The 17978-nt window shown below is 40.7% G+C and overlaps 1 protein-coding gene across 1 annotated transcript in view; it reads left to right on the top strand.

Annotated features, from left to right (window-relative positions):
- Window positions 1-17978, top strand: part of Ggamma30A (guanine nucleotide-binding protein subunit gamma-e) — a 40484-nt gene that overhangs the window by 6827 nt on the left and 15679 nt on the right. The window contains 1 exon segment of the mRNA XM_017177537.3: window positions 12305-12446. Coding sequence (XP_017033026.2) covers window positions 12334-12446 — 113 coding nt within the window. The 5' untranslated portion in view covers window positions 12305-12333.

Raw genomic sequence — 17978 nt, 5'->3', positions numbered from 1 at the left:
TGCAACGAATAAAAATTGCAAAAATGGCATAGAAGAAGAAATGATTGTAGCTGGGAAATAGAGGAAGGAAGCGAGAAAAAATTCTTTCTCGGCTGCAAAATTATACGACTTTATTCCTTTTCCATGTGTGTGTGTGTGTGAGTGTGCAGGTGCCTGCGTGCATCCTCGCTGTGAGTGTGTGTGTGTGTGTTTGTGTGCAGGTCCTGGTCTACAGATAATTTCTTTGCCTTTGCAACGACGACGAGCATTTCCCAATGTATTTTTCGCAAAGTTTCCGGTACGCTCGGCAGCAAATTTATTGAACCATGAAATGTTTGTGTACGTGTCCTGGCCGAGGGATAGAGCCTGACACAGTGGCGGCATCGAGGGAGGGGTTGGGCGTGTGGGTATGGGCATTTCCGGAGCAGATCGGAGGCTGCTGCTGCCATAGAGTCACCTACACCGAGAGCAGGGCAGGAGACAGGAGCCTGGCTTATTCGGTGGGAGAATGGGCAACTGTTACTCGCTTTTACCCTGTAAAATGTGGCAATGGCACATCCTGAGGGAAGGACCTAAATAAATAGAGTGGTTGACATTTGAAAATATTCAGAATCAAATTGATTCAATTCGATTATTCAAGTGTCAAATTGATGACACTGGGAGGTGATATTTATCACGTATACGTAGTGGTGAACGCATGTATTATGGTTTTTGGGTTAAAAATAATAATAAAGAATAAGAATAAAGAAAAGGAACAATTATAGTTTCTACATATCATTTAATTTCTTATAAACAAAATCAATTCCTCCTCGAGGCTGTGAACAGGCCTCAAGTCAAAAGTTCACTGCGAATCCCTAGTTTGTTTCTAAAGAGTTTTAAAGGATCTTTCAGCAGGGTATCCCCTGGGCCAAGTCACCGACTTAGCCATCAGTTTTCACTTGTTAGTTGTCTTATTGCTTATTTGCTCAAGTTCTTTGCTCCCTGGTTTTCCCCGTGGCCCGTGTGCAAACTTTGCATTACTTTTCCCACTCCCTAAAAATCGGCTCTCCCCTCTTCGTCACATAGCTGCTTGGTTTTTGCTTTTGAAAAATATTTAGTTGAACTTTTTATTTAACGCATCAATGGCCACTTGGCTACGCCATTGAAAGAGGGATTCGCTTTCCAGCTAAAACTTCGATTTGACTTTTCGGAAAGGGTCGCCTTTGGTTGGTATTTACGCTCTTCCACATTTCCCGCTTAATACTGCAGTTGCTGTGTCTGTGTCTGTTGCTGTTATTGCCACATGGTTCATAATTTTTCATTGCTATCGGGTCCGCATTTCCTCCCTCCCATGAAAAATTGATGCCGGTTTCGATTTGATTGGATTTGAAATGCTATCGATGTATATTGAATTGCTTTGCCGGGGGTCTTTCCACTGGATTGAGGGCCGCAATCACGGGCTAATAGTTGCCAGCTCCCATTGAAGTTGCTTCGATTTCCTTGGCCTTTTCGTAATTGTTCTTGGCACTCGTTTAAACTTCCCCAAGGAGTCTTTGAGCTCGTGCCCTTGTGTTTGCAGTTGAATAATCCTCTTGCAATGCTTGCAATTGTTGAAAGACTTCTTTAAAACCTAAGCTACACGCTGAGTAATATTTATTTAATAGTATGTGTCTTTAGAGTATTTCTCCCTGTGCGTAATATTAATTGCTGTGCAATGTATGTGTGATTGAGAAATTGATAGATGATGTCCTCCGAATGAGAGTGCGTGAGTGTTGAACATTTTGTGACAGGTTGTCGAGCATGTGACAGGCAGGTGAAATGGATTAAACGATTGCAAATGGTACTTGGGCATTTCCGATGCCGTTTGTATTTAAGTGCTACGCAATTCAGTAAATTCCATTTAAGCACCGCTTAAGAGGCCTTCCGAAAAGGACTCCTTTCATTAGCAAATCCCTGCCAGTCGGGAGTTTACTTTGAGCCGGAGTGCCACTAGTTGTGTTGCAGCCCAGTGCAGCTCGACTAATTCAATTAAGCGCCAAGGGGCGGCAGATTTCTCTCTTTCCACCTCTTTTGAGGCGTGTTTTGAACTCGGCCTGGCCTGGCGTCCGTCCGGGTGGGACTTGTTCACCTATTGATTGCCCATTCAATTATTTGCGTCGTCATTCAGCCGTGGTCTCTGGCCCGAAGGCCACTCTGCTCTGTTAACAAAAATGCCAGACAAAGGCGCCAATCCCGGCAGCAGCGCCGCCAAACCATCCGGATAATGCAACTTGGCATTTCTATGGATGCCTCGACATCGTTACCGTGGCATTGCTTGGCACTATATCAAACCCACATCAGCCTCCGGAGCCTCTCCTTCCAGAGCCCAGCCCAGAACAGCCCCCGGTGCGTTGCGCTTTTCTGGTTGTTCCCATTTTCAGCTTGGCATTTTGAGGGGAGGCGTGGCCAAGGGCCGAAAAACTGCCGTAAACTAAATTCAATTAGATTTTTTCCTCCCCTAATATCCCCCTTCCCTTCGATGCTGTCACAATGGATTTGCATAGTCGGACGGCGAGAAGGAATTCGGTAGATTGGCTGCTGCTACAGTAACATGTGTAAAAGAGAAAAATTGATTTGATTAAATGTTGCCGGGGCAACAAGTGTTGGTTGAGTGATTGGAGAGCATGGCACCGATTTCGTTTTTTTTAGCTCGATTGCATTGTGCGTGATTGACTGACTAAATGAGATTGATCGGGGTAGAAAGTGGGAGTGACTGTGGTCAGGGATTTCCTTAACGAAATCTATCAATTTCTAAGCAAAGGTAAATTAAAAGTATTTAAATTTAAATCTTAAAAAAGGGTAAATAATCCAAGATTTTTTAAATAGCTAATTTTGCAATGGGAAACTTAATTTAAAAATATTTTTACTTATAACAGAATATCCTATAAACGTAAATGGCTTTGCTTTACCAGAAACTGTGATTAATATATGGTGTTTGAATGCCTTAACAGCTAAACCCTAAACCCCTAAGCCCTATGCAGACTTCCCATTTCAGAATATTAATTGAAAAATGTATTATTAGCAGAAGCTGTGCAATCACAAACATTTATGGTAGGTATTTCTACAATAACGACTAGAAGGCAAGGCATTCAATAACATCCTCAAGGCAGCTTAAGAGGAGCTGCTTACGAGAATTTCCCAGCTTCAAAGCTACAAAAGCACTAGTAATTACCATTGAAATTGGCTCATTTATGTAAATGCCAATTGGCAATTATTAAGTTTGCTATTAAGCAACCCTATAAGCCAGAGTTATTCCATATATTTGTTACCTGTAATGAAAATAAAAGCCTATGCATAATAGGCTTCTAAGTGAAAAAGGAGAATTGTAGAGTTTAAATACCTAGCTTGAGCCTTTTCCTGCTCTTTGCCACAAAACACTCTTGATTAAATCATAAAATAAATGGATTCCGACTTGAATGGAGGTAACCAAGCTCACACGCACATCTGTTCATTTTTATTTCTATAAAACTTTCCTGCACTCAATTAAAAATCCACAAATGTTTTTCAAGCATCCTCAACTCTAATCAAAAGACTATTCGTATCCAGTCTCCCTCTCTCTCTCTCTCACTCCATCTGCGTCCATCTCTTTCACTTCGCTCATAAGGATGTGTGTGCGTTCGGTTGGGGATTTGGAAAATTTATGGCTGAAGCTTTAAGTAAATTGTATCGGATTTAAAACTAAGCACTCAGCAGAAGCCGACAGACCACTAACTAAATGGCTCTATGCCTGTGGAGGGGCGTCGGCTGGGAGTTTAGAGAAAAATACACATAGGAAAAATGTTGGGATTGGTTAATTGGTATTTTAATGTGGAATATGATTTGTTAGCTAAACAATTAAATTAGTAAAAAAGAAGAAAGCTAAGTCACGAGTCTTAAGAAATCAATTTAAATGGTTGGGAAAAAGGTATTTAAAATCTTTAATCTCGTATATATTTTCTCAAATAAATATTAAATTTATATTTATTGTGTTACTTTAAGTAACTTAAGTGTGTTTCTGTGCTCTGTGTGCGTGTGTGTTGGTAGGGAAAACACATTCAAATCCAAAGAGAAACCAGCAACCGCGCAGCTGTTTGTTGTACTTTGCTGCATACTTTGCGGCGCACTTAAATATGCAGACACACGCACACACACACACACACACAGCCGCGCAGAGTCTGACACGCACACCGACGCAGCTGCCGAAACCAGGCTGCAGACTGCAATGTAATTCATTTTTGACATACGCAATGCACAGAAGGCAGGGGGGAAGGGAAAGGACCGAGGCGAGGAAAAGCGATTTACCCATTTAAAAATATATTACGATTTACAAATATCCTGTAAAGTGTATCTTAAATTTTAGAAATATTTAAAGAATTAGTTTAGGACAATTTAACTTTATTCTAAATATTTCCATTACATATTTTTCAATTAATTTAGTTACAAGACCTTATAAAATGTTTATGAATCAGGATCATGAGGAATAAATTCTTATAACGTAAAATTAAATATTTTATTTTAAACTTGTGGCGTTAGGAAAATAAAGAGTAAAATAAAGAGAGCATACCCCAATTTCCCTTTGAACAATCGGTACTAAAGGGAAGAGGGCAGAATGAATGAGGAACTCTCAGCAGCTGCGAACACTTTTACATATTTACAACTTAATACCTTGCCCAATGTTTGCCAGGGTGTGCTGGGTGTGCTGGGTGTACTGGGTGTCCTGGCTGCTCTGGTGTGTGTGTGTGTGTGCGGGGGCTTAACTTTGCATGCTGCAAATAATTAAAGCATAAAAGAAGACGCTGCCGACAGGCAGCAAGGAGGAAGTAGCAAAAGGATACCGGAGCAAGGAGCATGTGCGGGTAGCATGGGTAGCCAGCAGCCAGCTGAGCAGCATGTGTCATCTCATGAAAGTCGTCTTCGTGTCATCCGCTTGGGCGCCAGCCTTTGATGGTCTCGGGCAGCGAGGACCTGGTTGGGAGATGTAGGCGAGGCAGCCGCAGAAGCAACTCCTTGTTGAATGTGCAAATGAGCTTGTCCTGGTTCCGCAGGTTCTTCGTCTGCGTGAGTCCTGCTCCTGGTCTGCCTGCTCTAAATTGAATATTTTAATGCAAATTTAATGGAGGTCTTTGTTTTCTACTCCGGCATTCCATTTAATTTTGTCTCAAGTTATTCTTTTACTCGCTTACTTTCCGCTCTATGCTGCTATGCCAGCAATGGCTCCCCGGTGGCTCTTTCCGGCTCACATTCCGGCCGGAATGCTCTGGCATGTGTATGTAGTTTCGGCGTGTCGGTTGGCGGCTTGCTTGCATCTTGAGAACGAAATTTGCAAGATAATTGCTTCAGGAGTTTTGGGCTGGGTTTTTGTTTATATTCGCTTTGGGAATTGTATTTATCTGGAAATGATGTGGGGTTCTGTGGGAAGGAGAAGGTCAAGCAATGGAAAAGAATGGTTGGAACGAAATTTAAAACAATGTATAAAGTTGAAAGTTGCAAAAGCATTGAAGAAATAAACTGAAAACAGCTTCAAAATGTTTTATAAATAATATAAAAGATATTATATCGTGGAAAATGGAGTTAAAACTACCAAAAATATTCAATTGACCCTTGCCATAAACTATATTTGTCTAAAAAAATTATTTAAAATCTCCGAAAATTTCAATAAAAGACATAATCAAAAAGTTTAATAGTTTTTAACCTTTACACAGTCTTGGCTTCCTTGTAGAATAAATCAATAAACTTTTTCAAGCGTCTTGTGAACACATAGACTGAGTGCCAATTGCTTTGCAATGCCTGCTCTGAACATCATTCACTTTCAGACAGCTTGCCCTTTGCCCAGTGAAAAAGTCTCATTAGTCCTGCACTTGTCCATGCCCTTTTAATCTGACCCCTTCTTTTGTCTTACTCCGTTCGGCACTCAGTGAAGCAGTTAACAGTTATCGCTTGTCCATCTTGGCCATCTCCATCTTCCGCCCCGACCATTCATCATTGTGATATTGGGTTCACCTGCAAGGACCAATGGCAAAAAAGAGATGCCCATCCAGGCATTACCAGGCCAGGCCAAAACCAAACAAACAGTGAAAACGGACGAGAGTCTGGAAAGTCAAGTGTGCGGCGGGGGGCGGTGCTTGAGATAGTAACTGAATTGTCACATGAAACGATTTTAATTGCATTTTTGTAGCCCTGTTTTTTCAGTCTCTCTGTCTTCCTCTGACCTCCCTGCACTTGGCATCAACGGCAGCCGACGAACAAGCAAACAAACAAACAAACAGCAGGCAAACGAGAGATAAACAAACAGAGCGCCGCTGATAGGGCTAAAAAACGATACCACTACTCACCCACTTTTTACGATGTTTGCCTAGGTCGGGTCGTAAATTTAATAGCCTCTGGGCCTGACATTCGAATCGTTTGATTTATACGATTTTAAGAAATAAATACTGGCCTGGCCAAAGTTTGCGAGACACCTTGGTCGTTTTAAGGTGAAAGTGGGTCGTACCTAAAGCTATGGAATCCTCATTAGGACGGTGGCACATGTTCAATGGGGAGTAGAGGGAGGAATTGCATAAATCACGCATACGCCACGTTGTGCGTGCCGGAGCAAGTGCGGTTGGTTTGAGCTGTCGCTGCAGAGGATTTCAAGCCAAATCTAGTGATGCCTTATAATATGTATTAATTAAATAAGATTTAAAATACATTAAAGTTGAATTCTTGAAGAGTTCTCTTCCATTTAATATTTAATAATTTACAATAACTGAATTTAAATACTTACTTTATATTTAGAACCAATTTCCCTTTATATATTGCCAACCTAGCTGTGGTTTTCACACATTCTGTCTCACTTTACCACGGCACGTGTAAATTCTGAAATTGTTAGCCATAATTTAACGCATTCTAAGCCTGCTGCTAATAAGCCAGGTCAAACCCACGCACACACACATTGGCCACCCCGGCAACAGATTGCAAAACCCCAAAAACCGAGCGCCATCATTCTGTATTTTAATTATTTAGTTGTGCAAATTGATTTAGCAAAATGTACGGACTGCGTCCTTGTGGGTCCTCGCACTTCATCGCCGCGCTAACAACTCATAGTTGGGCTGCTTGTTTGCGGTTCTTGTTAGTTGTTGTCGCCACCACTGCACGACCCCATGCCCAGTTTTCATCTCTACTCCACCAGCCCCTCCATGAGCCACGCCAAAAAGTTTGCCAGCGCAAAGTTCTTGGGGACAAATTGTTGTCGCCCATTGCCATCGTCCCTTTGCTGCACTGCGAGGGAAATAGCAAGGTTGTTCGTGTAAAATGAATATAATATAATATAATTTAAAGCTCGCATCTTCTGTTGCCAAGAACAAACAGAGAAAAAACCTAGGTTTACAGGGAAAATGTAAAACTCTGTTTAAATTCAGCTAAAACCAAACTCTCTCGCTCGGAGGATGAAACTTGTAGGGTTTTGCAGCTGTTTTGCTGGTTTGTTGCAGGCAAAGCGTTAAAGACAGAACAAGAGGAAGGAGGAGAGAAAGAGGAAGGCACTTAAATAAGAGAGCTAAAAGATAGTTGCTTTGATTAAGTAAAAATGCAGAAAAAGTTACTAGTAAATGGCTTGCTTTTAGAGGGTGTATTTGTAATATTAAAACTTTCTGATTAAAATGTCTAAATATTTAAATTTCTGTATATTTTTGAAAATATTTTAAATGCACTTCAGTTTTCTCCCAGTGCTGCTTTAAATTTTTGTTTCAGTTTTAGTGCTGAAGTGTCTACAGCCGCTAAAAGGTAACTGAATGAAACGTTGCTAATGACTGGATAAATATTTGTCCTGCGATGTTTGGATTACTTCTTTAGAACGTGACAGCCGCGTTTTGGTCGACAGAGCAAAAAGTTTAGCAAACTTTCAAGTTATAATTAAATGAAAACGGTTTGCAGATGATTGTGATTTGATTATTGTGGTAAAGTTAAGGGACAAACTGGAAAACGTATTTGGAAATAGTTGTGGTGGCTTTAAGGGGTTATATACAGTTGTGATGATAAAAAAATCGACTTTTTTTTTATTTCATATTCTTCAAGTATATAATGTTGAGAATATTCTCACAAAAATTCATAACGATTGGAGCATTAGAACAGAAGTTGTAGCTATTTATAGTGCACGACCTGCACATCGGCTTGAACAAACTTGAAACTTTTAACGCGATTATCTCAGAATCGTTTTTTTCGAAGTTACCTTTGCGGTGGACACGATTACTAAAAAACTATTGATCCGATCAACACCAAATTTTGACCACTTATTTATTATAACAATAGCTAGTCCTCTAACGAAGAATTTTTTATTTTTTTTTTTAACTTTTTTTTTTAAAGTATAAAAATCGAAAATCTTATACCTCGAAAAAGTAAATTTTTTGTTAAAACTGTCGCCATTTTTTTTTTTAATCAAAAGTTTTACAAATCCATGGTCTAGAGGACTAGGCAAGACAATATACTAACGAAAAATTGTTTAATTTTTGATTTCGGATGAACCGTTCTCGGGATATGATGTCCACCGCAAGTCAAAATCGAAAAAAAGACGATCTTGGAATTCTGCCATAACATTTTTAATATTTAAGTTTTTCTTATGAAAAAATTTTATGAAGTACCCAGAAACATGTACTAAACAACGTCGGCAAAACATGTTTAATAAATATTTTTTATGATGTCAAAAAAAAATCGACAAAATTGCATTTTTTTGCGCGGTACAACTGTATATAACCCCTTAAAAAGTGATGGCTAATTTAGAAAATAAATGTGAGAATAGCAAAAAATAAAATTTCAATGGCCCATGTTTTGTATTCATAACCTTAGCCTTAAATCCACGCAAATTCCTAACCATCCAATTAGAGCCGCCTGACGCTGCTTCTCCTTTTTATATATGTTAATTCCTCCTTACACATTTTTCTTTTCTCCCAAAAAAAGAAAAATTCCCTGTGATTCCGCTCACCTCACAATTTTCTTGGCGGCGCAACAATGAAAGTATGCCCCAAAGTATTTTGTGTCGGGGCGAAAAGTTTCCGAATTTAAAATTAAGCTAACAAGCTGAAATCGTTTCTCGCACCCCGAAGGACGAGAACGAGTCCGTTGGCTAAAGCCAATTATTGTTACAATATCGAAGGGACAGGACGGGACGAGACCTCAAAGTGGGCGCAAGGAAATGTCCAAATTGCTGGAAAAACGGCCAGAAACCATTTTTTTTTGTGGGGTATCTATTAAAGAGCAAATAGATACTTGTATATAAGTGTATTATATATGTTCCAGATTGAGTAACTTCTCGGGCAGGCTTGGCAATTTGTTTTCCCTTTTTTTTTGGGGTGAAAAAAGGAAATCACTTGACTTGTCGCAGTTGTCCTTGTCGCTTCCAGAGGCGCTTCTCCTTCTGCTTTATGGCGTACAGGGGAGAGAGTGTCAAAAAACTTGAACGCCTGTTGGCATACACACACGCGCGAAACACTCGAGGACCTTCCTGGTTTTGTGGCTGCCGCTTGTAGCCGCCGAAAACATTTTGCTAACGATTTATGTCCGTTGCATGCTGACTTTCCAACCGCCTTCCCTTGCAACCATCGCTCGCAGACAAATTTCTGCTACTTTTTCAGTCTGCACTGCGAGTCCTGTGCATCGTGTGCTTAATGGCGCATCGCCATCATATTGGATTTCAGGACAACCCCGCCCACGGAGGAGGGCAGTGCAGCCAGGAGTCGATGGCGGCAATAGCTCGAAGCAATTAGTTTAGTCTTACGGTGAAGATTCCCTCTTGAGGTTAAATGGGACGGGGTTACAGCTTCCTTCCTGCTTCTCTTTTTTTCTGTCTGCCGGGATAGTGTTGCACTTTAAGTGGATGCTATGATGGCGGGGATTAGTTGTCTGACTTAAGCAGGCAGGGAACAGCATTGGTGGTTTGTCAGGGGGAAATAACAAGCACTCAAAGGTACATTTTCTAGGGGGAAAAGTTGCGAAGAAGAAAATACTTGGAGCTTGTAAAGGGAGATTAGTAATAATTAAGTAAATTCAGAATACTTAAAATAGATTTGTAGAGTATTTTGTACACTCTTTAAATTTTGGAATAAGACAAACGAAGCCACACCTTTTAGGGGCCACATACTCATGTACCACTTTTCTCTCTCCCAAGATCTTTGATCTGTAAAAAGACACTCATCAATTAACCCTTGGAACTTTCCGCCGCTTTCAGTTTCCCTACCAGTTGGGAAAATTTTTGCACTATCTGTCCGTTCCCCTTTCATCGAATCCCTTTGCTGGGACAACTTTGGAAAGTTTTTAATTAAACCAACTTTAAAGCTTTTAGTGTTTTGTGCTGCTGCTGGTTAGCAAGGGGCTGTCAACATGTGCCGGCAGGACATGCCAGGGGACTTGCATACGTTCCTGTCTCCTAAATCCTTGTGACCCTTACTTGGGCTATATTAAATCTGAGCTGTTCTACAACAATGTAGCCATTAACACATTCGGCCAAAAGTGTCACTGGAACCCGAGCTTAAAGCTTTTGCTTGGCGAAAAAAGATGGAAAAACAACAAGAAATGGCAAACAACCCGCAGGTTGGTCGAGAGGAGCAACTTTTGCCAGCACGGGAAGCAGATTGGTTTAAAGCCTAAAATCCTTTAGCAGCCTGACAGCTGTGGAAAAGGCAGATCGCTGGCTGGTGAAGGAGATGCAAACAAGCCGGGGACAGAGGACAACGGACACTGGACACTGGACTCTGGGACACTGGGACATAGGGACAGTGGCCACAGGACCTGTGTCAAAGTTACCCAGCGAAGCGACAAAAAATGATGTATCAAACTGGACAGGAAAAAGGCATTGGGGCGGTAGTAACTTGAGAGGGAGGCGTGCCACGGCCCAGTTTGTCCTTAGTCCATCGTCCTTTTTTTGTGTTTAAAGTTACACCTACAAAAGCGTCAGCTGTGCATCCTCATCGCCATCATCCCGGCTTGGCCCTGTCATGTCTCGTCCTACGCCGCTTCGCTGGGTTCACTGGGTTCACAGGAGCGGCTCTTTGTTTTTCTTTTTTTTCTGCTTGGTCCTTGCCTTATTCTAGCCGCTTGCTTTGCGGTTTTTTATTTGAGTTTTGTATTAGTTTTTGATTGTCTACCGATGAGTTTGGGGCTCGTTATTTCGAAGGAAGAGACGAATTTTCATGGAAATTCAAGTTGGCTTCATTATAACAGCGTACGTTCTGTTATTTATGCTGTTAGGCATGATATTTCTAGCATGCGATAATGGTTAACAGGAGCTGGGATGTTGGGTTGGTATCCTGGCTAATGTTGTGGCTATATGTTATGGGAGTTAACAGAGTTGTGAGCTTAACATTAAGAATTTTCATTTTAAAATTTGAATTTTGGTTTTAGGTTGAAAATATTTGTTTTTTAAGAAGAAGTAGTAGAATTTGCTGGAAAAATTAAAATATTCCTTTTAATTATTAAGGTATTCCTTTTCCCCACTTAAATTAAAAATTTCGTACTCGTTTTTCCTTTATCCTTTTCCCTTTTTATTTACTTGATGGCCGGTAACTTTAATACCCATTATCCTGGCTGGTTAACCTCTGGCGCATCCCTTTAATTTATCATCCCAAAGTATCTAAGCTTCGCCTTTTATCTCACCCATTATCTCCATCACCGGGGCGAGTTTCAACCCCCAGGGCGCCCTTTAATGCCGGCCCCAGAAAAGTGTAAACAGCAAAAACTAATTGTCTAAGGGCACGCAAAATGCTCCCTTATTTTCCTTTTTGTTTTCCCTTGTATTTTCCTTGTATTTTGCGTTTTTCTGAGGAATATTTATGTCGGCTTAGCTGTGTAAACATGGCGAAAGGAAAGTTTTTATATATATTAGAAACTTTTCAATAAAATAAAGCTGAGTAGCGGCTGCAGTCTCAGCTGTTCAGGCTTTTTCATTTGCATTCCGCTGTATTTTGGTCACGGGACGCGCCCTTTTCGCATATATATATATATATTTTTTAGTGTCCTTTTTCAGTTGTAAACAAATGCTGGGCTTGTAGGAGGGAAAGTCAACAACAGAGTTTATTTTATGGCAGCCTTTTAGGCGGCTCTGTTAACCTGCACGCGCTCGCTCTCTCTCTCTGCCTCTCTATTGATTTGTTATTTACGCTCTGCGCAAACTCCGCTCTGCAAACCGGGGACCGGGGTATACAGGGTGCTCCATTTTGGCTCCCATTGCCCCAGAGTCACACATTTCCTCAAAATTAGCACACACAACAGAGAGACAGAGAGTGATAGAGAGCGCCGCTCACACATACCACCGCACTTGAACGCTCTCGCAGGCTCTCACGCACACTTTCCGTCTTTGCAGGGCTGGCATGTGGATAAATTCTAGCCGCCATGGATCCCAGTGCTCTACAAAACATGGATCGGGACGCATTAAAGAAGCAAATCGAGAATATGAAATATCAGGCCTCCATGGAGCGCTGGCCGTTATCTAAATCCATAGCAGAGTGAGTAGCAATAATTGCAAAATTAAATAATAATATTTACCGATGATAAGTAACAGTAACAATAGTGGTGGCAATTGTGGTGAAGTGTTTAAATAAATTAAATATCGGGGCTGTGAAAAAGGTGTTGCCGTGTGACCCTTGACCCCATTCAGCTGGCTCCGTCTAGACCGCAAATCTATTCGCACACGTGTGCTAAAAGTCAGCTTTGCTTCTGAATTGTTTGCTAAATGTTTACACAAATGCGAATTGGAGAAGCTGTCTCGCTGCCTGCTTCGTCTCAGGACCCAGGATACTCTGCCAGTGTGTGTGTGTGTGTGTGCGTGAGGTCGGTGCATGTGTGCGTGTGTGTAGACGGCGGCTAGACGTCAAAGGAGCCCCAGCTCCCCTTTACCTTCCCCCTTTTTTTTTTAAGGGAGAGAAGAAACTATACAGAACGAATGGTCGCCGTCGGTAAATTGGATTTACTGAATGAGAAATGTACCGTCCTTGCAATTAATTCCTATTCCCCTTTCATTACCAATTCAATGAAAAGAACACAGGACATAATGGGGCAGCTAAGAGAATGCCCTCAAGGTGTGTTTCTTCGTTGAGTATTTAAGGCAGTAGTAGAGTGTCCTCCTTGTAAGACATTTCCGCTGATTTTCTCCGGAAGCACTGATAATGATTTCCGGGACATTCGTTTTTACCAGGATTTATACAAGTAAAGAAAAGTCCTTTCAGCAGGTATAAGACTATGAAGTCCTAGTAAACAGCTCATAATACATAGACTAATATTTATATTTATAGTTTACAGTGATTTTCCTTATCTAACTACCTCTGATATATATTTATTATATTCGTATTTCCAGTAGTTACTTTTTTAAGACTTAAAATTGTACATTTACATTATTTTTTATATTTTTAATTTGTTATCATTTCCCATACAGTCATCCAGGAATCCTAAAAACTGTTACTAGTTAATGGTTCGATTTATATAAAATATTGTACAAAAAAAGTAATGCTTTCAAACCCAAGTAATCCAGGTTAATTCCCTTTGGCATTACATATTTTATTTTAAAATCTTTTCTAAGCGAGAACAAAACCTGCTGCATAAATCACAATTAACGCTGTCGCTCTCTAATGGCCGGCTTTTAATTTAGCTCTGGACCCAAAGGCAAACATCCATCCTGCCGAGTCGGCCCCTTGGGCCACCATGGACTGCGTTCGTAATGTCATTTTTTAAATAAACACCCAACTGCGGGGGGAGCAGACGTCCTCTGATTTAGTTAAACATTTAGTCAGCAGCTAATTATGAATAATTAATTGGCACACAGTGAAGCCTCCCCGTTTCCCAGTCTCGCCAGCTCCCTTGGCTCATCTGTGACTTAATGTGGCTCAAACTGGCACCAAATGTGTGCGTTGTTGGCCGCTGCCAGCGGCTTTCATAAATAATTTAACACCCGACTTTAGAGTAGCCCCCTACCCTCAGATTTTGCCAATGTGCAGTCGAGATTCTGTTTACTAATTTGCAACACGTCGAGACGAGGCTCCTTTCAATTAGGTGAGCTTGACTCTCTCCCAGAGTGTTTATTTCTCTGTATAATTCCCAGTTTTTCTCGGGCCTTGTCTCGCCACTGAGTCACGTCGACTCTTAATTTAGAGGTGTTAATTACAAAAATATATACGGTTGGCAAAGAAGCTGCGAGGCCAGGGTAGAGTGTGAAGTATAATTATTCCAAATGATATTTTGGCTGCTCAAATGTGTGTAATAAATTCCCCAAAAGGTTTGCAGCTTTTCAAATTACAAATGAATGTCGTAATTGAGTTACAATTTACATTACAACTTTTTGAAGTTTTTAAATTGAGGAATGCGTCAGGTTTTTAAGCGTTTACTGAAATGTAATAATGGATTTTTTAATTGAAGGTAAAAGATAAAAATTCAATGATTAACTTCTTTTACAGGTAGAAATTAAATGCTAACCTTTAAAAGAAAATTATTGAATTTCAAGACATTTTAATTCAATTTAAAAGCAAATGATTTCGCAAAACCACCAATTAAAAAATATTTCCAATTATAAAACTGTAACCACAGCATTAAATTGGAATTTCGCTTTGACAGAACTTTTTGACGTTTATTAGCTAAAATTTAAACAATTTAGTTGAATAAATTTGGCTAAATTGGTTCAATACTAATTCTATTTAATTTTCAAAACCCCAATGTGGTAGACTCTTCCTATTTATATATTTTTTGTTGATAATAGCAACAAATTCACAGAACATCAGGCATTTGTCACTTAATCAGGGCACAAAGCGAGGCAAATTAGGCAGTCATCGCTCACACACGCTCGCTGCAAATGACAGGACACATGTCAAAGTTTACAAAATCAAAGTCAATTAAATTTTGAGAGCGTATCGACGAAGCATTGCTGATTGATGGCGCAATGGCACAGCACTGACCACAAAAGTGGTGCGTTCGCTCGGTGTGTGTACTCGTTAAGTGCACCAAACACTGCACATTATGGCGATTTGTTGCAGGCAACGTAACGACGAAATGGAACCGAAAACCCCCGCTCCCGGAGAACCACAAGGATACGCTTCCTCTACGGTTGGCTCCGGGAACCCATGATTGATTGACGTCCGTGTGGGTGTCCTTGCGATGTGTGTCTGGTGTGTGTGTGTGTGTGGAGCCACAAAGACCATCGTGCGTGACAAGCACCTGGTCGCAATTTCCCTTCACTTCGTCCTGTGATTCGTCCTGGGAGGCGTAGACAAAATGTTGCATACCTCCAGGCGCATACATTTCACCTTAATGTTTGGTCAGGGCGAGTAAGGCGAGGTACGAACCGGTGTCCAGGAGGCGTGGCCAGGGAAAACTTTTACTTTACATCGCATAAAATGTGTCTCGGTTGCAGCTCCACTCGGAAACTCCTTCGACTGCCGCCTATAAATCTTTTTCGCTTCTCAATTTATTATTGCCGCCGCCTCTTTTTCCATGGGTCCTGCGATGTGTGTGGTGTTGCTCTCAGGTACTATGTTTGTGTGTGTGTTTTTGTGTATAAATAATGCAGAATGAAACACACTGGGCTACAAAATATGGGAAACGCTTTGCAGCGCATTTCAAGCGGAAAATTATGTTACTTTTGTGGCTGTTTGGGTTTAGGGCTCCTTGTTTTGTATATATATCTTTATGGCATTTCATATTTTACTGCCGCTACCCGGGCAGTTTATGTGCTTTTCCACTGCGGTTTATAGTGCGCTGTAAATTTTCCCGAGGGAGGGGACTAGAAGCAAATGCATTCCGCTTCCTCTAATCTTTGTTGCATTCGACTTCCGGCGAACATAAAAAAAAAAAAAGCTTTTACCCTAAGCCATTGACTTTATTCTCAATTAAATCAGCAGATTTATTTCGATTTATTCACTCGACGCATATATATGACATATATATCTGTATGTATGGCTATGTATGGGCAATCAATTTTTTGTATTGGCCATAAATCAAACCAACATATTCATATTTTTTTCTTTTGTGAACTTTTTTGTGGGATTTCGATTTGATTTTGATGGGAAGTATCATAAATTGTTGGTTGTCTGTAATTGAGTCGGTTGATGTCCCCAGATAGGATTCGGAACCTCGGTTTTTGTGGATGGGAATATGATAAAGATAGCGTTTTTGAAAAGATTTTAAGATTTTAAGAGCCTCAATTTAAATGTACACTAAAAATTCTTAATAAGTTTTATTTTTTAAGTTGAATAAACTTATGATATTCGCTTTAAATGCATTTCCTTTCCATAGCAAACCCATTGATGGCTCAAATAATGCAGTCTCATGGCTCGAACAATGCTGAAAACTTGGCCAACTCATTGGCTTTTCCGGCTCGTAGTGATCTGTTTTCTTCGACTCAGCTTGACAGCCAACTTTAAAGCTTTTTGGCTGGCTGCCTTGTTGCCAAATGTCGCAGAAAAAAAGAAAGCACCAACTTTGATTAACTTAACGAAATGAAATTCAAGAGGGGCGTCGGGATAAATGGGCCAACAGGAAATCCTCTCTGGCACTTTCTCCCCAATGTCCCGTTGCGCCACATTAGGCACACACACGCACATGACATTAGATGCGCTTCTCCGGCAAAACGCTCCCGACTCTTGTGGCTTTCATCGAGCGGAAAACGGGGGAAAGGAATGTGTATGTATGGAATTGCTTTGCCGGCGTGTAAACTCTAAAATGGCCACGCATGCAAATTAATTGCCAGTACATGCCAACGAAAACCGGTTGTGGTCCCTGCTTTTGGCCACGTTTAGCTCTTGGCTTAACCTTTGTTTCACCAACGCCCCCGCAGACCCCCGGTGAGCCACTGAATTGGATTAGCGGTTTATTCAATTTCATTTAAATGCAAAACATTTCGAACAAAAGGTTTTTTTCTCGGACAAGCCGGAAAAACTTTCAGGGAGAAAGTTTAATAATATAGGTATATATTTTTTTTTCTTGAAGAGTCTTGATCCAAAAAGGAAACGAAAATGGAATTTTCTGAGAGTATTTTCATTGATTAAATTTCTGGATAGTGTTTTGAACGAATTCCTGAATAAAATAACACAATAAGGGGTTTTAAAGCCAAGAGATATTAGTTTTAAAAGGAGTTCGTTTCATTAAGATAACATTTTCACCGAATTAAGGCTCGTTAAAAAACAATTGTGTTTGCTTTTTTCACCAATATATGTAGGAAAATATATATATTTGTTGTACTTGTACTCTTTCCGGCTCAAGTTACCATGTTTGACGAAATGTTGGAAACAAATTTCCGCATGCAAAGTTTCTCTCAGCTTCAGCTTCAGCACATTTTCCGAGCTTCCACTGCAGACACTCGACCCCTTTGCCGCCGCCCCGAAAAACAATTGCCCTTTATCCAGATGAAAAATACACCGACCCGGAATAGACAACAATGGGGGGAAACGCTGTGAAGGAAAGTCTTATCAACTTGCCGTGGAGAATAAATTACACAGGCTGGCGGGCCGGGGCTCAGGGATATGACAAACACCTGCTGATTGCTTTATGACTACGCCGTCTTCTGCTCTCACCTGCCAGAGCCTATTTATGAGAGCTTTTCGCTCTCCACTCTCTACTTTTTACTTTGCATACCCCGGCCAGGCCAAGGAGTTGTGGCCGCTTTCATAGCGCCTCCGTTGCCAATTCCGTGGCTGTTGTTGTTGACACTTTTAATGCTGATTAATGGCAGCGAGAGAGGAATGCCATAAAGCCTGCCACACATATAAATATAAATGAATTGTTGTAATGTGGCAGTTCCAAAAGAAAAAAACCTACCAGGAAAAGGCTGGACTGCTCCGAGAGTGAATTGTAGTTGTGCGAGCAGCAGAGGCATTAATCTGCCATGAGTTATGATGATTGGGCCTAAATGTATGATTGTTCTGGTGATGTACAATGTCCGATAAATATAGGAATGATAGCCTTACAGTGAATATAAACAGTTTATTATTGTGATCAGGAAACTCAATATAAACAGCTTTCTAAGAAACCAAGACAGTAATCGTTCGTCGGAGAAT

Source organism: Drosophila kikkawai, chromosome 2L (assembly GCF_030179895.1).
Source record: "Drosophila kikkawai strain 14028-0561.14 chromosome 2L, DkikHiC1v2, whole genome shotgun sequence".
Classification (NCBI taxonomy): Eukaryota; Metazoa; Arthropoda; class Insecta; order Diptera; family Drosophilidae; genus Drosophila; species Drosophila kikkawai.
The sequence above is the reverse complement of the archived record's forward strand: the minus strand, read 5'-3'. Positions and strand labels throughout refer to the sequence as shown.